General features: G+C 41.9%; 4 protein-coding genes across 4 annotated transcripts; all 4 read left to right on the plus strand.

Annotated features, from left to right (window-relative positions):
* Nucleotides 1-840: 840 nt before the first annotated feature.
* LOC308461860 (vomeronasal type-2 receptor 26-like) lies at nt 841-9,213 on the plus strand (the record flags this gene model as incomplete). The annotated part of the gene is made up of 7 exons (XM_080979025.1): nt 841-867; nt 2,164-2,339; nt 3,215-3,506; nt 4,894-5,718; nt 7,050-7,277; nt 7,867-7,993; nt 8,312-9,213. 7 exons carry the CDS (start codon nt 841-843, stop codon nt 9,211-9,213), a joined length of 2,577 nt encoding a protein of 858 aa, XP_080835151.1.
* Nucleotides 9,214-11,891: 2,678 nt separating this feature from the next.
* Nucleotides 11,892-12,833, plus strand: LOC308461522 (olfactory receptor 5AP2-like; the record flags this gene model as incomplete). The annotated part of the gene is made up of 1 exon (XM_080978518.1): nt 11,892-12,833. The coding sequence occupies one exon, from the start codon at nt 11,892-11,894 to the stop codon at nt 12,831-12,833; it is 942 nt and encodes a 313-aa protein (XP_080834644.1).
* A 3,144-nt stretch (nt 12,834-15,977) lies between these two features.
* LOC308461512 (olfactory receptor 5F1-like) lies at nt 15,978-20,213 on the plus strand. The gene is made up of 2 exons (XM_080978508.1): nt 15,978-16,339; nt 19,103-20,213. Exon 2 carries the CDS (start codon nt 19,177-19,179, stop codon nt 20,122-20,124), a length of 948 nt encoding a protein of 315 aa, XP_080834634.1. The 5' UTR covers nt 15,978-16,339; nt 19,103-19,176; the 3' UTR covers nt 20,125-20,213.
* Nucleotides 20,214-21,146: 933 nt separating this feature from the next.
* Nucleotides 21,147-22,082, plus strand: LOC308461862 (olfactory receptor 5AP2-like; the record flags this gene model as incomplete). The annotated part of the gene is made up of 1 exon (XM_080979027.1): nt 21,147-22,082. The coding sequence occupies one exon, from the start codon at nt 21,147-21,149 to the stop codon at nt 22,080-22,082; it is 936 nt and encodes a 311-aa protein (XP_080835153.1).
* Nucleotides 22,083-24,272: the final 2,190 nt, after the last annotated feature.

Genomic DNA, 24,272 nt, shown 5'->3' on the forward strand with positions numbered 1-24,272 from the left:
AATATGGAGCCTAGGGCGATGGAGGAAGAGATATAATCCCCCACTCTCCTTATGCTCTCTGTGTCCTTTGCTTTTCTCTCCGCTAGTCTCTCTGGCCAGATAATCAGTGGTTTGTTTGGCAGCTATATTATGAGGTGCTGCACGGGACCTTCTTATCTCCAGTGCTATTTAATATCTACACAAAGCCACATGGAGTGGTCATTAGGAGATTCAGGGCAACGTGCCATCAGTATGATGATGATGCCACCCAGGTCTACTTCTCCATATCATCTGAATCAGGAGTAGTTGTGCAATTACTGAGCCACTGCCTGCATGCAGTTGTAAGATGAATGAAGGAGAACAAGCTGAACAAATTTGAATCCTGGCAAGACACAAGGATAGTGGTTAAGCAGCTCCTGTGTCTGAGAAATTGGCCAATTCCCGACCGTAGATGGGGTTTTACTCCAAACTCTCTTCAGAACCAGGACTGTTGCTGGCTGAGTCAGCCTCAGTTTGGCAGAGGTAAAACAAGTGTTTAAAACAATGTTTCAGTCACATGACTCTTTTGACAGGCTGCCATGTCACGTGGCTGAGTAGATCAGGGTTAGGATACAACCTAAGTCCCCCTCTCTGATCCGTCTCTCACAACACCCCCAGAATTCCTCTTTTAGGGGGATTATGTTGTCTGAAGTTCCATTGGGCTCATCTCAGCCAGCTAGGTCCTGGCTCCATCAGGATGGGAAGATATGGTAATCTCCAAGTTCACCTAGAAGCCCACTGTTTCCTCACCCCACTAATCCCAGCAGATCTTGCTATAGGATTGTGTCATTATAAGAAGCTTTCTTTCTGTGAGGATGAACTATGAGGGGAGAATCATTCTTTAAAAAGGTTTGTCAACTGTACTGAACAGTTAGATATCTGCTCAGGTAACAAAAGATACCCCCCCCACACACACACAAACACAAACACACTGCACAACACCAAAATGCTGAAAATGATGAACTTGGCTTCATTAAAAATGTTGGGCGATGTTCTAGCAAAGAAAATGACAGCCAAGCTGACCAGAGCCAGGAATCTCTAATTATCTAAGCACAGAATAAAATGTAGGGATGGGTCTTTCATTACAGTCAACCACAATTTCTTCAGCTAAAGACTGTGTGTAAAGTAGGGGGTATGGCATAGTTTCTCCTTCCCTGTGCAAGTTTCATTGCTCTTTCCAACCACAGAAGGGTCTGGAGATAAACAGCTGAAAGCCTGCTTCTGAGAGTTATCTCTTTTATATAAGCTGTTTCTACTTCACGCAGCAACACTATAAAATCCAAAGAAGACAGTGTTTCTGCATATACAGTAGTTACAGTGACTTGTGCTCTAGCAATCTCCATACTGAACTATTGTAATACCCTTTACAAGAAGCTGCCCTTGAATATGGTCTAGAGGTTGCAACTAATGCAGAATGCACCTCCCAGAGTACTGATTATCATAACTGATCATGCATATATAGCACTGATGTAATGGGAATGGCATTGCTTGTGAATCCATTTGTGAGCCCAGCTCAAGATACTTGATGCTGACATATAGCCCTACATGATTAGTAGTCAGGGATGATGGCAGCTGGAGTCCAATAACACCTGGACAAGCATAAATTCCCTATTCCTATGGCTTCATCCCAAGGCTTTAGTTTTCTGAATGTATTTTCTTACTCAGTGTCATTCTATGCCCAGTTGTTGATCTTGATCCCAGAAAGAAACAGCTCTGAGATAATACCCAGCCAACATGTTTTCTTCTGCTGTTCTGCTCTCTATGAGCAGAGCACTCTGGGAAGCTGATTTATAATCACCTTATAATTATGTCAAATTACAGTAATTCTTTCTTCACAAAGACAACATGGATTTTCAGAGACTAGACTCATAATAAGTAATCAAGATGAAAATACATATAAAACCCTATTTATGTGCTTTTCAGAGCTTGGGGGTGTGGATTGTGGACAGGAAGAGCAATTTTACAGGTCACATAGCGGCTTCAGGAGAGCGTAGAAACAAATCTGTTCTGAACCAGCTGATACTAGATAATAATGAATTAGCCTGGAAGAGTGGGTTTGCTTCAGTAGAAAAGAGTTCGCTTTTATGTGCAATGCTGTTGTTGCTGCTGTGGCTACTGATGTTAACATTGACATTTCTTCCCCAGATTGAGAGCAAGGCACATCCACCTACTTGCAGTGTGAACAATCCCCTACAGATCCCACATGAGTATTATGAGCAGGGCGACCTCATCATTGGTGGTATCTCTTCTCAGTTCTTCTCTTTCTTTAACACTATAACCTTTGATGTACACCCCAATGCAATGTTTGTTGGAGATTCTCTGTAAGTATCTTTCTTCCATGAGATGTCCATAAATAGATCGTTGGGAGTTTTTGTTATGATTCCAAATGATAGATAAATGGGTTGTATCCAAAGCAAGTCCTACCTGAAGTAGACCCTCTGAAATTAATGAACCTAATTCAGTAACGTTCATTAAGTTTGACTGGACTAGCATTGCATACAGCACAACGTTCAGAAATAAGTCACTGTGTTTTTAAAATACATTTTTATATTAACAAAATATGTTTTCCATGATTCATGTGTGTATATGGGAGTTAGAAAATATATGTGCACACCCTTGTTCCCCTTTGCATTTTGCCTTTCCCTCCCCTGCTTTATCTATAGTCCCCTGATCTGAAACCTCCCTGCCTGGGGTTGGGTGTGTGTAAATTTCATATGGTTTTGAAGCATTTAAAGATGTAATGATGATAATGTGCAGAACAGGCCTTTTCAAGCATTACAGCCTTGTAGTGGCAATGCAGGTACAGTGGGGTTTCACATTTAACCCAATCCTCAAGGCCCCTCAAATTCTCCTGACCCCAGCAGGGAGCCTTTTAAGTCCATGGATGCTCTACTGGTGATTCAGAACCCTGGAATATCTGTGTTCTCAATTACATGAGGATTGCACAAATACAAAAGGCTCCCTGCTAAAGAAAATCACTCTCGTGATGAGAAGGGATGAAACAGTCATTACCTTGTGTTATTTCCTTAATTGGGTCATTGGGTACAAGTCAAAACAGACAGTCTTGCAGGTTCCCACAGTACCATGTTTCCTATGTCATTAATGCCTGCAGAGTTCTCTGTAACAACCATGTGAACTCGACAAGTAGATCATGAGGTCTAGCAAGTTTATGTTATAACCTGCACTCTCATTTCAGTGTAGTGATAAAATACTACCAGTATGTCCTGGCCTTCGTGTATGCAGTTAAGGAGATCAATGAGGATCCCAGGATTTTACCAAATGTTACATTGGGATTCCACATCTATGACAGCTACTTCAATGAAAAGTTGACATTTCAAACCACTCTGAACCTTCTTTTTAGCCAGAAAAGTGCAGTCCCCAACTACAAGTGTGGCACACAGAAGAATCTGATAGCTGCCATCGGAGGACTTGATGCTGAAACCTCACTTTACATGGCTACCATCTTAGGCACCTATAAGATCCCGCAGGTAGGATGTATATGTGAAGCACATGGGTTTCAAAACTTCCCTTGTATGCTCAGAACTGGCACACACGTATATGAATATGTGAAGGAGAAAGATAGAGAATACATGAATGTGATGACAATAGAACACCTTGCTTCATTTTGGAGCAAATCTGCTTTTTAATAAATCTCTTAAAAAAAGAGAAAAGCATATATTCTCTTTAAGGGTTTAACTTGCTTAATGATCATGAACATCTCTGCAGCAGTTGTCTGTCTGGAAAAGGGAGGAGGGGACCTCTTTAATCAACGTATAAATTATAATCAGAAAGTTGCACTGAAATATGTAATGGTATAAGCAGAAATGGTGCATAACGTTAAAGGGGAGAGATGGAAGAGATGTCTTGTGGAGTATCTTGCCAAGTTCCAAATAGTACATAAAACAACACAGAAAGTTGTTATATACTGAATCAGTCTATCAACTCAATTTTGTCAACAATGACCAGAGGTTTTTCTGCAGTACTTCAGACAAGGATCTCTCCAAGCCCTACTGCAAGATTCCAGGAATTGAACCTGGAACATTTCCCATGCCAAACATGTGTTCTACCATTCAACAATTGCCCTTCCACCTAAAAATGATAATAATAAAAATCAGTAGTATGCACTTGGAAGGAATGATTGGGGCCATAAGCAGCAACACTCAAGTCCTTCTCCTACAGCACACGATGGAGAATCTGGTGAAAATTCCCATTATATCATGTTAACATATAACTCAATGTATTATGCCAATAAAGGCTGAATGAATGAATGAATGAATGAATGAATACAGCTCCATGTATTGTGGACAAAACAGATAAAAAGCAAAGCAAAATTAATGAGAAAAGAGAAGAACAGAGGACGAATGGAGCATATCTTTACTACTCCATTCTAAAAGCACACTTGGGCTGCCTACAACCTCCTCATTTGTTCTTTGTTGCACTCAAGCAACATACAAAAAAATGAACCATCAATATGACAGAAAAGGACGAAATTAAACACCGTATCAGTAATATATATAAAAACTTATATCCATTGATAGGAGTGTTTATAATATATCAAATAAATGTTGTGCGTGTGCCATTTTCTGGCAATATTCAAGAAATGGTACCCAATCTATTATGAAATTGTTTCATTTTTTTTCTCCACCATTCAAACAAAGTTATTTTCGACATAAATGCATAGTCATATACTTTGCCATCCGCAGCAGAAATTCACTCCTCCACTTTTTGGCATAACAGCGTCAAGTCTTTACCACTGCAACCATAATCATTCCTTGAAATTTCAAAGGCAAATCTTTTACATAACTGTTTTTCAGTATGCAGACTTTCACTGTTAGAATCTTTTCCAATTTTGAAAATAAATTTTCTCTTGCATAGGTCTCTTACTATTTATTTGGTCCTTCTCTGAGTTCTAAGATCCAGTTCCCTTTCATCTACCGGGTGGTCCCCAACGAAGAGTATCAGTACATAGGAATCGTTCAATTACTTCTGCATTTCGAGTGGACATGGGTTGGGATCATTACACTGGATGATGATAAAGGAGAAAATTTTGTGGGAAGGTTGATGCCAAGACTTTCACAGAGTGGTATCTGTACAGCATTCACTGACAAGATGCCTCCCTTGACAGACTTCTCTGAAATGCATGAAGTGTACATGAAGGCAGAGAATATTTCTCATTTTTTCAAGAACAACTCAGCCAATGCAATTGTTGTATATGCAGAAACTCACTCCACATTGGGTTTGAAATACATGCTAGTACAAGCGGACGATACGGCAGAGTCTCTAGGCAGAGTTTGGATTCTGACAGCGCAGTGGGACTTCCCAGCACTGCAGTTTCATAGGAACTGGGACTTAGAAGTCTTCCAAGGAGCGTTGTCTTTTGCGGTTCACTCCACTGAGATACGGGAATTCAAAAAATTCCTTCTGACCTTAAATCCCCACTCACCCACTGGAGACGATTTCATCCAAGATTTCTGGGAACAAGCTTTTGACTGTGTATTTTTAGATTCCCCTGTGGATGGGGAGAACGATGGAACCTGCACTGGGAAGGAGAAGCTGGAGAGTCTTTCTGGACCATTTTTTGAAATGAGCATGACTCCCCAAAGCTACAGTATATACAATGCTGTTTATGTCATAGCACATGCTTTACACACCATGTACTCAATGAAGTCCAAGCCCAGACCAAACCCGCAACCATGGCAGGTACTACCTCTTTAACCAAAATATTTTGAGGGACATGAGTAGAAAGAAAGGTGGTGTTCTAGATTATGCTACATAGGCATGGTTCTCCTGCCCCCACCCCCCTCACAGCTAGCTTCCTTAGGAGGACAATACCCCATTACCCATCAACTTCCAGTGTAGTCTAGTGGAAGTCATGATGTCCTCTGCCTCATGCAGCAAAATGTCTAAGGGCATGTCATGATGTCCTCTGCCTCATGCAGCAAAATGTCTTGGACTAGCACTTTGCACTGACTAGAGGTAATAATACAGGTGGTGACCCATATGAAATGGTTGTTACTTGTATTATAAGCTCAGTTCCTGGCCCCGCATGCATCCACAGAATGCATATAAGTGCACCCTGCATCATTCTGCCACATTCCACCTCACCCCGTTGAGCCCCTTTCCGCTCCTGTTCCACCTTCCATGTACTCAAAAGTGATTAATGACAGACTCGCGTTAATATCTTGAGTTTCTGGGTCTAATCAAAGAGCTGGCTTTTTACTTGAAAACGTTTCTATGGTCATCCTGCACATGAGGTAAAGTGAGGCAACCGCATCAGGAGGAAGGGTCCACCCAGTGTAGCAGATCCTGATGTAGATCTTTCTATCTTCACCCTTGCTCCTAACGTAGATCTTCCATCTTCATCCTCTTCTCAAGTGGGGAGGGGCCCTATTCGGGGGTATGCCTCATGTGTCAAAATTTCTTGCCCAGCCCTATGGTCCAGAACCATGATGTCTCAAACACTCCCTTCTCCAATACAAACTTATTTGTTCATGCATGTCAACAATGGAGTCCTTCCTCTGTGTGTCCCCAAACTGTGCCATGTCTCATAACCATGCACCAACAGCAACTGAGCAACTTCATAGAACAAACCCTAGACTTTGGAACTCTCTTCTACCTCTCTCATTTCTGTGGTTCAGTTGACAATTTAAAATGATCCTGCTTCTGGTGGCATTTGGGATGACTTATTACATCTGAGACTCTTGCTGTTTTCTGGCTACTTTTGTTTAAAATTGACTTTCATGTTAATTATGTTTTATCTGTTGTTTTATGTTCGTATTAACACCATGCTCATAATTGTCAGACTTAGTGCATGCTATTTAGAATGCTGATCAAATAGGGTTGTCAATCCGACAGGGGTGAAAGCACTCAGGTTATAAATCACAGAGGTGGTGGAACCAGCAAGCACTTCCCTGCTCTCTTTCTCACATTTCTCATCTAATACTGAAATAGGCTAGAGTGAAATTTGTAAAATGATATACTGCTCTACCTCCCATAATTTTGTAAAGGTGTTTTTGCCTCTTCAACTGTAGATTCATCCTTTCCTGAAGAGAATCTCATTTAACAACAGTGCTGGGGACCAGTTGTCTTTGGATGGGAAAGGTGAATTAGAAAGTGGATTTGATATTATAAATTGGGTTACTTTCCCTAACAAATCCTTTTCAAGGGTGAAAGTGGGAAAGATGGATCCATGGGCTTTTTCAGGCAGAGAGTTCATGATTAGTGAGGAGATCATCACATGGCACAGCAAGTTTAAGCAGGTATGCTCTGATTAATGGTTATCACTGGATAACCCCTAACTATTCATGTACATCTGAGAAGTTTATATTATTGTTGTTGTTGTTGTTGTTGTTGTTGTTATTATTATTATTATTATTACAATAAAAAAATTCCTTCCAGTAGCACCTTAAAGACCAACTAAGTTAGTTCTTGGTATGAGCTTTCGTGTGCAAGCACACTTCTTCAGATACACTGGAACCAGTGTATCTGAAGAAGTGTGCTTGCACACGAAAGCTCATACCAAGAACTAACTTAGTTGGTCTTTAAGGTGCTACTGGAAGGAATTTTTTTGTTTTGACTATGGCAGACCAACACGGCTACCTATCTGTAACTATTATTACAATGTTATATTTTGATGGCCTATAAAAAGACATGAGTGGAATTAATATCAGGACTGTGAAGGCCTCCTCTCTGAGCCATGTAAATCAGAGAAGTCATTTCCCAGAAATTATGAACCTGTCCTGCATGCACAGTGCTCTTTCCCAGGTCTTTGATGTCATTCAGTTAAATCTGAATCTTCCCTTGGGAACAACACGTATTCAGCTTTTCCTCCCTTATCTTTATGAATAGATGTCACCCGCTTCAGTGTGCAATGACAAATGCAGCCCAGGTTCTATTAGGAAAAAGAAAGATGGGGAACCATTCTGTTGCTATGATTGCGATCAATGTCCAGAAGAGATGATTTCTGTGGCCTTGGGTAGGTGACACAGCACATGATCATATTAAAACATTAACACATAAAGTAGGCATGGTTCAGACTGCATCATCACTTTCAAAGCAATATAAATTGTTTCAGAGATTCTTTGCATGAAAACCAAGAGGAGTTAGCATTTATTTATTGTGCTTTCATGTTCATGCTTTCAGGATAGCAAACAGCACCTACATGCTCTTGCATTAGGTCACATTATATGTCCTCTAATGGCCGATAGGTAGATGATAGATAGATAGATAAATAGATAGATAGATAGTCCCTCACTTGTTTGGGAGAGGGAGGTATCATCATTTCCTTTTTCAGACAGCGACAAGTGCATCAGATGCCCAGCAGATCAGTATCCAAATAAACATCAAGATGGATGCCTTCCCAAGATTTTAAACTTTCTGTCTTACGAGGAAGCTTTGAGCATCATTTTAGTTTTCTTGGCACTTTCGTTTTCTGTGATCGCAGCTTTGGTACTCGGGATATTCATTAAATACAAAAACACCCCCATCGTCAAAGCCAACAATCGAAGTCTCACCTACACTCTGCTGGTCGCTCTCCTGCTCTGCTTCCTCTGTTCATTGCTGTTCATTGGGAGACCTCAGATAGCAACCTGCCTTCTACGACAAACAACCTTTGGCATCATCTTCTCTGTGGCTGTTTCTTCTGTGTTGGCAAAAACGACCACTGTGGTTTTGGCATTCATGGCTACAAGGCCAGGGTCCAGAATAAGGAACTGGGTGGGGAAAAAACTGGCAACTTCAATTGTTCTCTCCTGTTCTCTCATGCAAGGAGCTCTTTGTACTGTATGGCTCTGTACTGCTCCTCCTTTCCCAGATTTGGACATGGACTCCTTGTCTAAAGAAATTGTAGCTGAATGTAATGAAGGGTCTGCCTCTATGTTTTACTGTGTTCTGGGATACATGGGATTCCTGGCTCTTGTCAGCTTCATTGTGGCTTTCTTTGCTAGGACATTGCCCAGCACTTTTAATGAGGCCAAGTTCATCACTTTCAGCATGTTGGTGTTTTGCAGTGTGTGGGTCTCTTTTGTTCCAACTTACCTGAGCACAAAGGGAAAATACATGGTGGTGGTTGAGATCTTCTCCATCTTGGCCTCAAGTGTTGGATTGTTGGGTTGTATCTTCTTCCCCAAATGTTATATCATTGCTCTAAGGCCTGAATTGAACAGCAAGGAGCAGTTAACAAGAAGAAATAACTAAGTCATTTGAGGGTCACACGTTCCTTTATAGGCTAAAATTTTGTGGAGTCATGGGATTCCTTTTACAAACACTAGAAACAAGTCAGCAATACAAAGGGCTTCAGGGATTGGATTAAACTGCTGTTGTTATACACTTACTCTTATGGAGTAAGGCAGATTAGGAGCCATCATAGGCTTGATAGATATAATATAGAAACTATATATGAAAGATGCAAAGAAATCAGGAAATCCCTCCAAAGTCCAATCAGTGCAGTCCCTTCGATTCCCACCCCCATCCTAAAGCAGTGGATTACAGTACCACAAAAGTTATATGGAGATCACTATGTGATTTCTGATTCTAGCAACTCTTATGGCCTATTCCCAAATGACCCATGTCACCCTGTTTCCTGCAATAGATCAGAGCATATAGTTGCAGATGTGTTTTACTTCAGAAGTTGCCCATCTACTACTGTCTTTTAAGATAGTATTTCCAGTTCAAATTATCAGAAGTAATGTTTGCTCCTGACTATTGAAATTAAGCTATCTTTGTTGCACACAATTCCCCTTGGGCATGCTTCGCTGGAATATTTACCTAGCCTGGTGTACAAATGATTGGGGACTGTGACTTGAAGGAGGCAGAAGCAGAGTAGCCACGCAGGTCTGACTTTGTGAGCAATTTAACAATATTCCTCTGTATCAAGATCATTTTCCAGGATGGGGATTCAGAACGGATTACAGTCTGCAGTGAAATATAGCAAGCAACACTGAACAGTAAGATTACAATGAATGCATGGTGTATAAAGAGCTAGCACATAATGTTATTTCATACATTTCTCAGTTGTCAAAAAGACACAGTTGAGTTGCATTCCAGTTTTAAAGATGAGGCATCTGAGGTTGACAGATAGTGAGTTTCCCCATAGCCACTGTGTGAGTCTTTAAGCTCAAGACTGAATTTGGCTTCTCCTCAGTCCAAGCGAAATGTTTACTTCAGACATGCATTTTTCTCTAAATGATTCCACTATCAAGCACTGACTTGCCATATTCTGATTTTTAAAAAACAAACAAACTTGTTTTAAAGCTTTGGTTTTTACTGACAGTTTCAATGTATTTTTTAAAATTATTCCTTGCAAGTGTTTAGAGGTTTTGTTTACAATTAAGCAGTGTGTGTGTGTGTGTGTCACATGCATGTGTGTGCATTGTTAAAGAAATAAGTCACAGTTCAAACACTAGAAACAGAACAATTGAACCTCCAGATGTATGGGCAGTATACTGCTTAATAACAAATGCTGGTAGCATAGAGCACCAGCTGTATCAAATCCTGTTTATGAATATCTGGCTGGCTGGGAACTGTGGGAGACTTAATGTTGAACGAAAGCACAACTAACTCAACTTTTCGTCTTGCTGCTTTCAAAATCCAAGGAGACTTTGGAATGCTTGCCTGTGCTCCATTTTTGTAAAAAGGGATTCATTACTGCTATATATTGGTCTTTCACACAAAAGGTAATACCATTTACAATGTCACCCCCAAATTGTTTTCTATTGTTTTCTATCGGCAGAAGGGGAGCTGTGACACTGCAGATGTTGCTGAACTACAACTTTCATCATTCCTGAACTTTGACCATCATAACTGGGGCTGATGTAAGTTGGAGTCCAATAACATTTGCAGGGTCACAGGTTCCCCACCCCTGTTTTCAATTCAAGTATTTTAATTTAACTGAGTTGTGGATCATGCTAGTCATGATCTATTGCAAGAAATTAGACAGCAGCATACAGATAGACACCAAAATGATAGGTCTTCTTTCTTTCTTTTTCTTTCTTTTTTGTTTTTTGTTTGTTTGTTAACTTGGGTATTCAGAGAAAGCTGCAGTTAATTTGCTTTTGACAAACATGCAGTAGCCTTAGCAGCAAACTTCGCAATGCTTCATTTTTAAATCAGAGAGAGGAGACAGACTGCATAATGAAGTCATCCTTGAAAAGTCAAGCTGCTCGGGAAAGTGGGATAAGGGGTCATGTTGCAACAGAATATTATACTAGTGCTGTTGGATAAAAGGGTAGTGCATGACACAAAAAGTGGTGTAGAATATTTAGAGAAATTCTGCAATGGAGCCTTCTAGGGGATGCAACAGGTCAGGTGTGGTGGGATGGGAGCCATTGCAGAAAGTGGGAGAACATTCAACGAACATTTTCCAAAATATTTTTTGGGAAGAGAAAATGAAAAAGATTATTGTTCTCAGAAATTTTCTCATTAAGAAATAGCTCTTCGGGGAGATGTGAGGCAAACTCTTCCATCTGTGCCTGTGCCTGTCCCCCTTCTGAACTTCTACTCCTTAAATGTCCTTTAATTCCCCAGCAACAAATATAGCCCCTTCCTTCCACAAACCCTCAGACTGGATCAGATATTCCTACGCTACTGAGATTTATTTGAGGCTTCTGGAAGGAAGTGTTCCATTTATTCATGGAACACTAAAGAAATAAAAGAGCTAAGAGTTTAGGATGGGGAGATGCGGCAGAGTTGGGAAAAGTGAAAGAGAATTGAAATCAGACTCAAGGCTCCCGTGTATTAACTAATCAGAGCTGTAGTGCACTGAAAGTGCCTGTACTTGTACATGTAATTGTGTGGCTAAGTCTTACATTTCAGATCTCAAATTTGGAAGGAAAAACAAAATAGCTGAAAAATGCTACATCCATGTTTCTTCACAGATGACACTGCCACTACAGATGATCCTGAATGAAACAGCCATCACAGAATTTATCCTCCTAGGACTCTCTGACAATCCTGAGATCCAGGTCCTTCTCTTTGGTTTCTTTCTTGTAATTTATCTGGTGGCTCTTATTGGAAACATTTTAATTTTTCTCATAATCAGTTTGGACAACAGACTTCACAACCCCATGTATTTCTTTCTGGCCAATCTTTCTGTAGTGGACATTGGGTACACAACCTCCACAGTCCCTAAGATGCTGATAAATTACCTCTCTCAAGACAAGAGTATTTCCCTAGCTGGCTGCTTCTCTCAGATGTACTTCTTCATCTCCTTTGGTGGCATCGAGTGCCTTCTGCTGGGTGTCATGGCATATGACCGCTACGCAGCCATTTGCCACCCATTGCACTATAGTGTGCTCATGAGCCGAAAAGTGTGTGCCTGGCTCGCAGCAGCTGCTTGGATCCTTGGCTTGTCTAACTCAGGTGTGCACTCAGGCCTGATGTCCCATTTGTCCTTCTGTCGGGACAATGTCATCCAGCACTTTTTCTGTGACATTCCACCCCTATTCCAGCTCTCCTGTTCTGACACTCAGGTCAATCAGATTGCTACTTTTGTGGTGGGTGGAGGTGTGATCATGGGTTCCTTCCTGGTTACTCTGGTGTCTTATGTCTACATAGTCTTGACCATCCTAAGGATCCGCACCAAAGAAGGGCGGCTCAAGGCATTTTCCACCTGTGCTTCACACTTGACTGTAGTCAACATTTATTTTGGTACCATCATCTTCACATACATTCGTCCCAACTCCACTTACTCCCAGGAGCGGGACCGGGCATTGCCTGTGCTCTATGGGATCCTCACCCCAATGCTTAATCCAATCATCTACAGCTTAAGAAACAAGGATGTGCAAGGGGCTTTCCGAAAAGTCATGCAAAGGACTTGATAGAAGAAGGCGCTGAATTTTCAGAACCCACATGAATGTCAGTTTCCCATGCTTTTTTCTTTAGACAGGCCTTGGTTACACCTCACGACAAAAAAACTGAGAAGCTCTGTTTTGCTTGGAATGCCAGTGAGTGGGCACATTAAAATATTAAGCAATATTTACAGTGTTCATATCTATTGTTGTCATTGACTAAAGCAGAGTAGCCACTTAAAAGTGGGAAAGTATTTTGCTCTTGGATCATTCCATACGAAATGCACACTAGCCTCCCTTTGTGAATAATGGCTAGTGTGTAGACAGGTATGTGCACCCATGCAATTTACATCGAGTATAAACAAAAGAGAAAGAGAATGTGGAAAGATGAATCATGCCATAAGGATTTTTAAAAAAGATAGTTATCCATTTTAAGCAGATGTGAATGGGTATGTCCAAGCCAAAGTTAGCTTTAACATCTCACGGCTGTGAATAGGAAACTCAGATCTCTTGCTTAACTTTTCCCCTTTGAAATCAATATAATTTGCATGCTCCTCCAAAATTCTAAATGTCTTTGTAAAGGGCCCCTGAAGAGCTCCCTAGAGCATTCCTGAAATATTTTGCCAGCTTTCTTTTTTATATGTTCTCAGAATATAATGGGAAATCAAATGGATTTTCTACAACAAAAACATGCTTAGATTCAAGCTTTAATTTAAACAACTCTCTCATCCAGGCATAGTGAGAATGCTTGCTTTCAAATCCAAATGCCTTTTGCAAGTTTTCATCCCAGCAGCTGTATCACCTCTCTTAGTGTTAACCACTTGAGTACAGTGGTACCTCGGGTTAAGAACTTAATTTGTTCTGGAGGTCTATTCTTAACCTGAAACTGATCTTAACCTGAGGTACCACTTTAGCTAATGGGGCCTCCTGCTATTGCTGTGCAACCACCGCATGATTTCTGTTCTCATCCTGAAGCAAAGTTCTTAACCCGGGGTACTATTTCTGGGTTAGTGGAGTCTGTAACCTGAAGCATCTGTAACCTGAAGCGTCTGTAACCCGAGGTACCACTGTACCTGAAATACTATCCAGAATAATAGACACTGCTAAATTATGCTTCAGTTGCCATTTCATCAGGAGGTTTGGGCTGGGTGTTCATCAGTATGCGGATGATACCCAGCTCTACCTCTCTTTTAAATCAGAACCAGTGAAGGCGGTGAAGGTCCTGCATGAGTGTCTGGAGGCGGTTGGAGGATGGATGGCGGCTAACAGATTGAGGTTCAATCCTGACAAGACAGAAGTACTGTTTTGGGGGGACAGGAGGCGGGCAGGTGTGGAGGATTCCCTGGTCCTGAATGGGGTAACTGTGCCCCTGAAGGACCAGGTGCGCAGCCTGGGAGTCATTTTGGACTCACAGCTGTCCATGGAGGCACAGGTCAAATCTGTGTCCAGGGCAGCTGTTTACCAGCTCCATCTGGTACGTAGGCTGAGACCCTATCTGCCTGAGGGACTGCCTTGCCAGAGTGCTGCATGCTCTGGTTATCTCCCGCTTGGACTACTGCAATGCACTCTACGTGGGGCTACCTTTGAAGGTGACTCGGAAACTACAACTAATCCAGAATGCGGCAGCTAGACTGGTGACTGGGGGCAGCCGCCGAGACCATATAACACCGGTCTTGAAAGACCTACATTGGCCCCCAGTACATTTCTGAGCACAATTCAAAGTGTTGGTGCTGACCTTTAAAGCCCTAAACGGCCTCGGTCCAGTATACCTGACGGAGCGTCTCCACCCCCATCATTCTGCCCAGACGCTGAGGTCCAGCGCCGAGGGCCTTCTGGCGGTTCCCTCATTGTGAGAAGCAAAGCTACAGGGAACCAGGCAGAGGGCCTTCTCGGTAGTGGCGCCCGCCCTGTGGAACGCCCTTCCAGCAGATGTCAAAGCGATAAACAACTACCTGACATTCAGAAGACATCTTAAGGCAGCCCTGTTCAGGGAAGTTTTTAACGTGTGATATTTTACTGTATTTTTGGTTTCTATGGAAGACGCCCAGAGTTGCTGGGTAGGCCCAGCCAGATGGGCAGGGTATAAATAATAAATTATTATTATTATTATTATTATTATTATTATTATTATTATTATTTCCTGGTGTGGAACCAGAGGGTTGGGGTCTGTTTTCTAAGCCCATGCAGCTCAGTTACATGACCTGACAAGCTGGCATAGGACACTATTTGAAAAGGTTGTTTCCCCCTCTGCCAACTTTTGGCAGAGCAGCAGCGACAACATCCCTGATGCTGAAAGGGGTTTAGCTCTGGTGTAACTTTATGCCAGCTTCATTACACTGACTTGCTTTATGCTAGTAAAACTGTTGGCTACTAATGCAGTGTTAAAATAATTTATTTTAATACAGTCATACCTTGGGATGAATACGCTTCGAGTTAGGCAAATTTGGGTTGCGCTCCGCGGTGACCCGGAAGTAATGGAGCCCGTTACTTCCGGGTTTCGCTGTGCACGCATGCGCAGACCGTCAAAATGACATCATGCACATGCGCAGAAGCACCGAAATGCGACCCGTGCACACGCAGACGCGCTGTCATGTCTTGCATTCCATTTGGGATGTGAACAGGGCTCCGGAACGGATCCTGTTCGCATCCCAAGTTACCACTGTATTTAATATCGGAATGTAAACTTTTAAGTTTATTTTAATGGCTTATTATTATATGGCTGTAAACTTATCCTGGGATCTTATGGTGAAGGGTGGATAATAAATCCATTAAATTCATAAGTGTAAACTGTGTTTTGATTTCTGGTAAAATAAAATAAAAATAGCCTTACAAGAATTTATAATGAAGGGGCAAGAATCTGTGATCTCCAAATGTCATTGGACTCCAACTCCCATCAGCCCTAATGATCAGGAAAGCAACACCTGGTGGACCGCAGGTCCTTGTCAGGGCCTTCACTGTATGGCTACTCCTGGTACTGTATCATAAAATCCATGTGACACCACTAAGTTTGGAGTTTCTCCAAAACCGTATGCCCCTCTCCTGTGCACAAGCTGTCACCAAAACACGGAGATGGGATTGGGAGCCATTGAGCAAAATGACATCATAAGGCAGTGCTGATTTAAGTACATACTACTGTGACACCATGGGAGAAATCAGTGAGCAGCAGCCACACTTTTAAAGGAAGATGTAGTCCTCTTTGATTCACAGTATCCCCCGGGAGCAATTATTGACAAACTCGGCAGCCCCAAGTCTACTTTACTTCCAAGGCCACAAGCATTATTTATTATTATTTCTGGATCAACTTATTTCTCCCTCTCCCAAGAGGCAGTGCTAATGATCATCCATGTGCTCTCTTTTTCTTCATGCCCATTATACCTTGCAGCCCCAGAGGAAATAGTCTTGGTTTTAAAAAAGAAAAACAGCAAAAGGATGGCTGTAGTAGATATTCAATGAAGAGATGAAGGTTCTCAGATAACAGATAAAAGCCACCCCAGAACAACTGGGGCCTAGGGCAGGAAGAATTTTGACTTCTCAAGGTGATGAGAATTTTATTGTTATTCATGTTTTTAGACTGTATTTGATCCTGCTTTTACAATTAAGTGTTTTAAATTTGTTGTTAGCCACCCTAAGCCCGGTTTTCTGAACCGGGAAGGGTGGGGTATAAATAAAAAATATTCTTCTTATTCTTATTCTTATTCTTATTCTTATTCTTATTATGAGATAATTCCAGTGCCAAGAAAGAAGCACCCATTGGCAATGGCTGGTAACAGTAGTATCTCTTTTACATTCTGAAGCAGCATACATAGTAACAGGTAAGAAATGACGTTCTTACCTGTTCAACTATGGCTCTTCTCATGTTTTCTGGACTGTGAAAACAGCTCAGTGGGCAGCTTCAGGGATTGTTCTGAGATACAAAATGTGATCCTGTTTAAGGTGTCTCTTTCTATTTTCACTCTTCTACAAATGCCACCTTTTGTTTTATTAATAAACATACTTCTTCTTTAACTAATGGCCAATATAACAGATGTTTTAATAGTTGGAGACAGACTTCTTGTAGTGTTTACAGTCCTTTGTGGGCAACGGAAATAAAGGTCTACTCCAGAGATGGGAAACCTGTGGCCCTCTGGAGACTGCTGGACCACAACTCCCATCACCCTGACTAGGGCAGCAGATATAGGCTATAGCCTGAGTCCAGTGCCAGATTAAACCCTGTGGAGGTCCCTGGGCAGTCAAAATCTCAGGGGCCCCTCACAAATTATCTCCTATTATGTTTTTGATTTTACCAACCAACAATTTTAATAAACCAATTTCAAGATCAAATCAATATTATTTTGATCTGTTGTCGCTGAGCCCCTAACAGGCATGGCACCCATAGGCCGGCACCTACTCTGCCTATTTGGTAATCCAGCACTGCCTGCACCATGAAAAGGAAGGGGGGAGGCAAGCTAACTAACCCTTCCTTCTTCTTAACTTCAGTGTTGTCACCAAGTAGACATACCCACCTGTCAGGGACTGGGCAGAGGAGGAATGGTGGAGACTGCCTCCCCTTCCTGACCCTTCCAGGGAGGAGGAAGAGAAAGACAGTATAGATTTACAACAGTGGTTTGCGGGAGGTCACAGCTCAGAGGCAGATGAGGGGGAAAGTTGGGAAATAATGGGAGAGGAGGAGGAGGAGGAGGCAGAAGGGGAACAGTGGCTGGCTGACACTGTGTCATTAGAAAGCATCCCGGACCATCCATCTCCCAGAACCCGGTGAGCCTTGAAAGTAAGAGAGCAAAGAGCTCAAAGACAGAAGGCACATAGCAACACCCATAGAAGTGCCGAATGGTGAAGTGAGAGAGACGGGGGGTGGAGATTCACTCAGGACAATGCCATTATCCAAGAGGCTGGGTTCTATAGCCTCTCTCTGTGAATATTGAAATAAGAAAGGATGGTAAGAAACCTTTCCTTGTCTTGGGCAACCAGCCGGGAGCCGCTGACAGCATCCGGACACCACACCACCCATTAACATTGGAGGGAGGGAGGTAGCATTGTGCTCTAAATAAAAGTTTTGGAGTTCATACCAGAATAGCTTATAGGTCTCATATGCACTTATCCAGGGAACTGCTCCTCTCCAGTCCTGTCCCCCTCCCCAAACCCTGTTCATGACAGCATATTCATGTAATTGTGGAAGTGTCTTTGGGTTCCTGGAGAGAGACATAGGGCATCTGTGTCAGAAATATGGAATGCCTTTTTGTTCTTGGTAATAACCAGTTGTGCATTTGTAGAAGTGGGTAGGAAACATGCAGAACTTGTTCTGAACATTTTAGCTGCATACCAACCCATGACTAGGAATGAAACCTGCCTCTACAAGTGCCCTTTTAGCATCCTATGTAGCAGAGAAAGGGGAGTTGTTCAAATATGGCTTTCTGGCACTTAAGATTTTCTTAATAGCCTTGGAATCATGAATTGTTTATTGATTATTTTTTACATTTTAAATGTTTCCTTGTATTTCTTGTTTAAAGATTTGTAAATGTTTTAGGTTTGCTTTATAATGTGCATAGATTTCTAAAGTAATTTTACAGAATTATCCTGTAATCATGTTTCCTGATTTATTTAGCATTAATACTTTTTATCCTATGGGGAAACTGCATTTTAATGCTCCCATCAGTACATTGCCATAGGCATACCCATCAGTACATAGGCATACCCAGAATAGATCCATTAAGATCAAGGGACTGAAGTTACTTAATGTCATTGATTTCAAGTAGTCTACTCTACATTGATACAGCAGTTTATTTTATTTTCCCATTGCTTCACTAACTATTAACTGCCACATTGTATTGGACATTTCATACAACATAACAGCCGCTTCTGGAAATATGGTGGAATATATTGCAGATTTAACACATATTTTCATGTTATTTGCAAACAGATTTTTTTCTGGAAGCAAATAACACCAGAATAGTATACAAAAATAGTGAAATAGTTCTAAGCACATGGTCTGAGTTTTTAGAGAGCAAGTTCAATCACATCCTATCTTGATGAATTCACATGGTGAAAGCAAGTGAAGAAGGAAGTTTCACTTCACCAGAGGTGAGGGGGTGTGACCTAACTGAGTCTAAGAATACAATTCTATGGTCTTAGCCCATTCATGCATTAACTAGCCCTAAGCTAGCTAGTTATATTTGACTGCAGTTACCCACAGGATGCCTTCTGCCCTGGCCTAGACATTCTGTGAAATTACAATGACAACTGTAGGTGAACAATAAAAGCTTATTTGCAAACAACCTAACTGACTCACTGCTTCTTATTTACAGAACTACCAGCATTAACAGATCAAACTGCTGTGACCTCCCCTCCCACTTAGGAAGGCTCACTATCCTGACCAAAGATGGACTCCCTCAAATCTATGGGAAGACAGAATACAACAAGTGTCACAGAGTTTATCCTCATGGGATTCTCTATTGATGTGAAGAATCAGATGCTTCTCTTTGCCTTAGGACTTTCAGCCTATCTATTGACTTTGTCGGGGAATCTGGCCATCATTGTATTAATTCGGGTGGACCAGAGCCTCCACACACCCATGTACTTCCTCCTGGGAAACCTCTCTTTTATTGAGATCTGCTACACTTCTACCACAGTCCCCAAGATGCTGTGGGATCTCTTGTTGGGAGACAAGAAAATCTCCTTTGTAGGATGTGCACTGCAGATGTATTTCTTTGTCACGTTGGGGGGCACAGAGTGTGTGCTCCTCTCAGCCATGGCATATGACCGCTATGCAGCTATCTGCCACCCATTGCACTACACTCTGCTCATGAGCCCACCAGTACGTAGGAGTCTGCTGGCAGTTTCATGGGCTGTTGGCAACTTCAATTCCATGGTCAACACAGCAATGGTCTTTTCCTTAAATTTCTGCCACTCCCATGAGATTGACCACTTCTTCTGTGACATACCTCCCCTTCTGCACATCTCTTGTTCTGACACATTTGTCAGCCAGCTCATAACCTTCACCATCTCTGGGTGTGTTATCATTGTGCCATTCTGCCTGACCCTTCTCTCCTATGCCTTGATTGTCTCCTCAGTGCTCAAAATCCGCACAGCTCATGGTAGAATCAAGGCATTCTCCACCTGTGCTTCCCACCTCACTGTGGTGAGCATCTTCTTTGGTACTATCATTTACACCTACATACGGCCCTCCTCCACTCATTCTATGGAACAGGACCGCTTAGTTTCTGTGCTGTATGCCATCATCACACCCATGCTCAACCCCCTGATCTATAGCTTCAGGAACAAGGAAGTGCAGGGAGCACTTCAGAGAGCACTAGGGAAGAACAGATAATAGATATGGGACCAGTAAATTGAAAAGTTAAGATCTACCACAAAATTCATCAGATTAGTTTAAAAGACATTGGGTGATATCCTAAGTCAGGAGTGGCCAACATGGTGCTCTCCAGATATTGTTGGAGTACAAGTCTCATCTCTGGCTGTTGACCATGATGACTGTGGATTTTGGGAGTTGGATTCCAACAACACCATGATGACAACACTTTGACTACTCCAGTACCAAGTCCTACTGAAATCAATGAACAAGATATTTTTATTAGATATGCCAAGTGTGACATGTAGAATAGTTAATAACATTCACAAATCAGAAGGTAGAGCTAAAAATTCAACGCAGTGTACAGAATTCCTTTTGCCATGAGCCTTATTGGACAAATTAGCCTAATGCTGCTGAAGTTATATGTACAGGATATCCAGCTATATATCTTCCAGTTGTTTCTACAACAACAAAATTATCATGACAATACAGGCTGATGGAAAATCCCAATGTCAATTTTGTGTTTCAGTGGTTAGCAAAAGGTCTGATAAGATCCTCAGTGCTGATTGTACAGTATATTAAGCTGTCCTTAGAGGAAACCTTCCATGAGTAACTACTAATTCTGTCTGTAGAGATCAAGTAGTAGACATTCACACAATCCCCTAGGAACACCTCGCTGCATTATTTACTACACTTGGTGTAATGTAGTTTGCAGCTGCATCGTGGAGGAGGCAGAAGTAGACCAGCAAGCTACTGAAACTGGTATGTGAGATTTAAGAAAATACTATCTTTATCAACATCTTTTTCTGGAATGAGATTATGGTGTCACGGGTCTCTCTGTGCTAAGTGCTTTAAGTACCTAACAATGCGCCTGCCGGCTACAATCAGTTCCATAATTCTCCAGAAATTTATTTGGTGAAACCTAGAAAATTCTAAATTAACTTCTCGATGTTGTTTCTCACTAATAGTGTACATTTATGACATCTGCTGTTGTGCTTCAGGTACAAGGAGTCTTATAGCCCTATCATAAAAGATGGTCAAAGATGAGCAGAATGAAGGTGAACCACACGGTTGTCACAGAGTTCATCCTCCTGGGCTTATCCAGTGATCCAGCCCAACAGAAACTTCTTTTTTCCTTAGTACTTTTAATCTATCTGCTAACTTTAGTAGGAAATCTAGCCATCATGACTTTGATTTGTGTGGACCGGTGCCTCCAGACACCAATGTACTTCCTCCTTGGCAACCTTTCATTCATTGAGATCTGCTACACCTCTTCCACTGTCCCAAAGATGCTCTGGAACCTCATGTCAGGAGACAGGACCATCTCCTTCACTGGCTGTGCTCTCCAGATGTATTTCTTTGTCACTTTAGGAGGCACAGAGTGTGTACTCCTCTCAGCCATGGCGTATGACCGTTATGCAGCCATCTGCCACCCATTGCGCTACACCGTGCTGATGAGCCAGCCAACCTGTAAAGGATTGCTAACAGTTTCATGGACTGTTGGCAACTTCAACTCTATCATCAACACAGCCTTGGTTTTCTCCCTTGACTTCTGTAATTCAAACCAAATAGAGCACTTTTTCTGTGACATTCCTCCCCTTTTGCACCTCTCCTGCTCTGACACAAGACTGAGCAAACTGGTGACCTTTACAGTCTCTGGATGTGGCATTACCATGTCCTTCTTCCTAACTCTACTCTCCTACATCTTCATTGTCTTCACTGTGCTCAAAATACGTACATCTCGGGGTCGGATCAAAGCTTTCTCCACCTGTGCATCCCACCTCACTGTGGTGAGCATCTTCTATGGAACCATCATCTTCACTTACCTAACTCCATCCTCCAGCCATTCCACTGAACAGGAGCAGCTGGTCTCTGTGCTCTATGCCATCATCACCCCTCTGCTGAACCCTCTAATCTACAGCTTCAGGAACAAGGATGTGCAAAGTGCTCTTCGTAGACTGTTTGGAACACACACATAGAGAAAATGGGCCTGGAATCTTGAACAATTCAGCAAAAGAAAATCAGTAACACAAGTTGAAAAATATTTGAAATGTTTATTTGAAATGTGAACATTTACACATTTTGTTATATTTATTTGTCACCATTAATGCTCTTTTTTATTCCAATCAGTAACAAAAATAGATAACCCAACCCAGCAGAAGTGGGCAACCTGTGGCCCTACAGTTGTTTCTGGACTACAAATCCTATAGCCCTTTGATCATTCTATCTGGGATTGATGGAAGTTGGAGTCCAGTAACATCTGGAGGGTCGTAGGCTCCCCACCCCTGCAATACAGCCTTAAGGTCCAGGATCATTGTCCATGGAAACATGAGGCAGTTTTCCTTTTCTGTGTTTCATGGGTTCTCCCACTCCTCCAACAACACTCCCAACAAGTCCAACAACCTTCTCATTTTTGAGGAGGAAAACCAGATAATAGAGTGCTTTGCATGTATAATCAGTGGCTTTGTGAAGTGGGAGTCAGCCCACCATCCTCTATGGTTGAAAAAGCTGGAGAGCTATTAGAATGTGGACAGGTTTGAACATTGGCTTTGGTATGTAGACCCAACAGAATCCACCCTGAACCACTAGATACAGGCATTGAAGTGTTGCTGGTTATCACCCTGAAATTGGAGTGGATGTTTCAGAAGAATTAAATGAGCTTCCCCTACCATCTCAAAAGGAAGGATTTTGCTGAAACTTTTCAATTTAGACCTACAAATGAAGAGGTGCATCCAATGTTCGTCATATGTGGAACTGAGCCTTTGGGCTTAATTGATTTCAATGGGTCTGTGCTGACTGAGACCTGGCTGGATATCCTCAAAGATTGTGGACAAGCTCTCAAAACACCAAGAAAATAATATATTCAGCTCTTGAGATGCTTATTTTTATGGGGCATTTGAATTGTGAATTCCTTTGTAGCAGCTAAAATTGTATTAGCTCGTGGATAGAAATCTTCTTTTTCACCTACACTGATGAAATGGTGGTTGAAAGCATTAGATATTGGAGATTAGAAATTGATTAAATTTCTAATTTCTTTCAGAAATCTCTCTTGTTTATTACACACCTTAATGTACAATGTACTAAAGAAATTTGTTTTGTTACATATTTCTCTATATATGTAACAAACACAGGAACACCACAGGGATGCGTACTCAGTCCGCTCCTTTATATTCTCTACACGTACGATTGTGTCGCTACTCACCCTAGTAATAGGGTTGTTAAATTTGCAGATGACACAACCGTGATTGGGCTCATCCATGAAAGGGAGGGTGAAACGGATTATAGAGATGAGGTGGAGCGGCTGACAGAGTGGTGCAGAGCTAACAACTTGCTCATAAATACAAGGAAGACAAAGGAGCTTGTGGTGGACTTCAGGAGACAGAAGAGCAACGTCCAGCCACTTTTGATTGATGGGGTCTGTGTGGAGAGGGTAACAACGTTCAGATTTTTGGGCATTGAATTACAAGAGGATCTGTCCTGGAGTGTCAACACAAGGGGGCTTGTGAAGAAGGCGCAGCAGAGACTGTACTTTTTGAGAATACTAAGGAAAAACCATCTTCCGCAGAAACTGCTGCTTGCCTTCTATCACTGTGCCATTGAGAGCGTGCTCACTTATGGCTTATGTGTGTGGTACGGAAGCTGTACTACCCAGGACAGGATGGGGTTGTGCAGGTTTGTTAAGGCAGCAGAGAGCATTGTTGGCTGCCCACTCTCCACCTTAGAGCAGATTTATGCCACAAGGTGCCATAGGAAGGCACTGGACATAGTAAAAGATCCATCGCATCCTGGTCACTGTCTCTTCGAGCTCTTGCCGTCGGGACGGAGATACAGGACGATGAAGACAAGAACGAGCCGTCTTAAGAACAGCTTCTTCTCCAGAGCGATCTCGGCCCTGAATGGGAAGCCCGGACTTTGAAAGTCATCTAATCTCCCTTGCTGTATTATACTGTATTGTTTAATTAGTGTTTTTATGGAGCAGTCAAGTAATTTCGTTGTCCCCGAAGGGGGCAATGACAATAAAGATATTATTATTATTATTATTATTATTATTATTATTATTATTATATAATAAAAATGTAAGGCTGTCATCATTCACCCCTATTGGAGGATTTGTAGTACCTCTTCACAGTCCTGAATTTTCATGAAGGCAGAGTAGGATAGGGGAGCAA

Source organism: Podarcis pityusensis, assembly GCF_964106645.2.
Source record: "Podarcis pityusensis genome assembly, chromosome: 13".
Classification (NCBI taxonomy): domain Eukaryota; kingdom Metazoa; phylum Chordata; class Lepidosauria; order Squamata; family Lacertidae; genus Podarcis; species Podarcis pityusensis.

Excerpts from the sequence above, each read along its gene's own strand:
- LOC308461512 (XM_080978508.1), top strand. The coding sequence starts at position 19,177 with ATGGACTCCCTCAAATCTATGGGAAGACAGAATACAACAAGTGTCACA.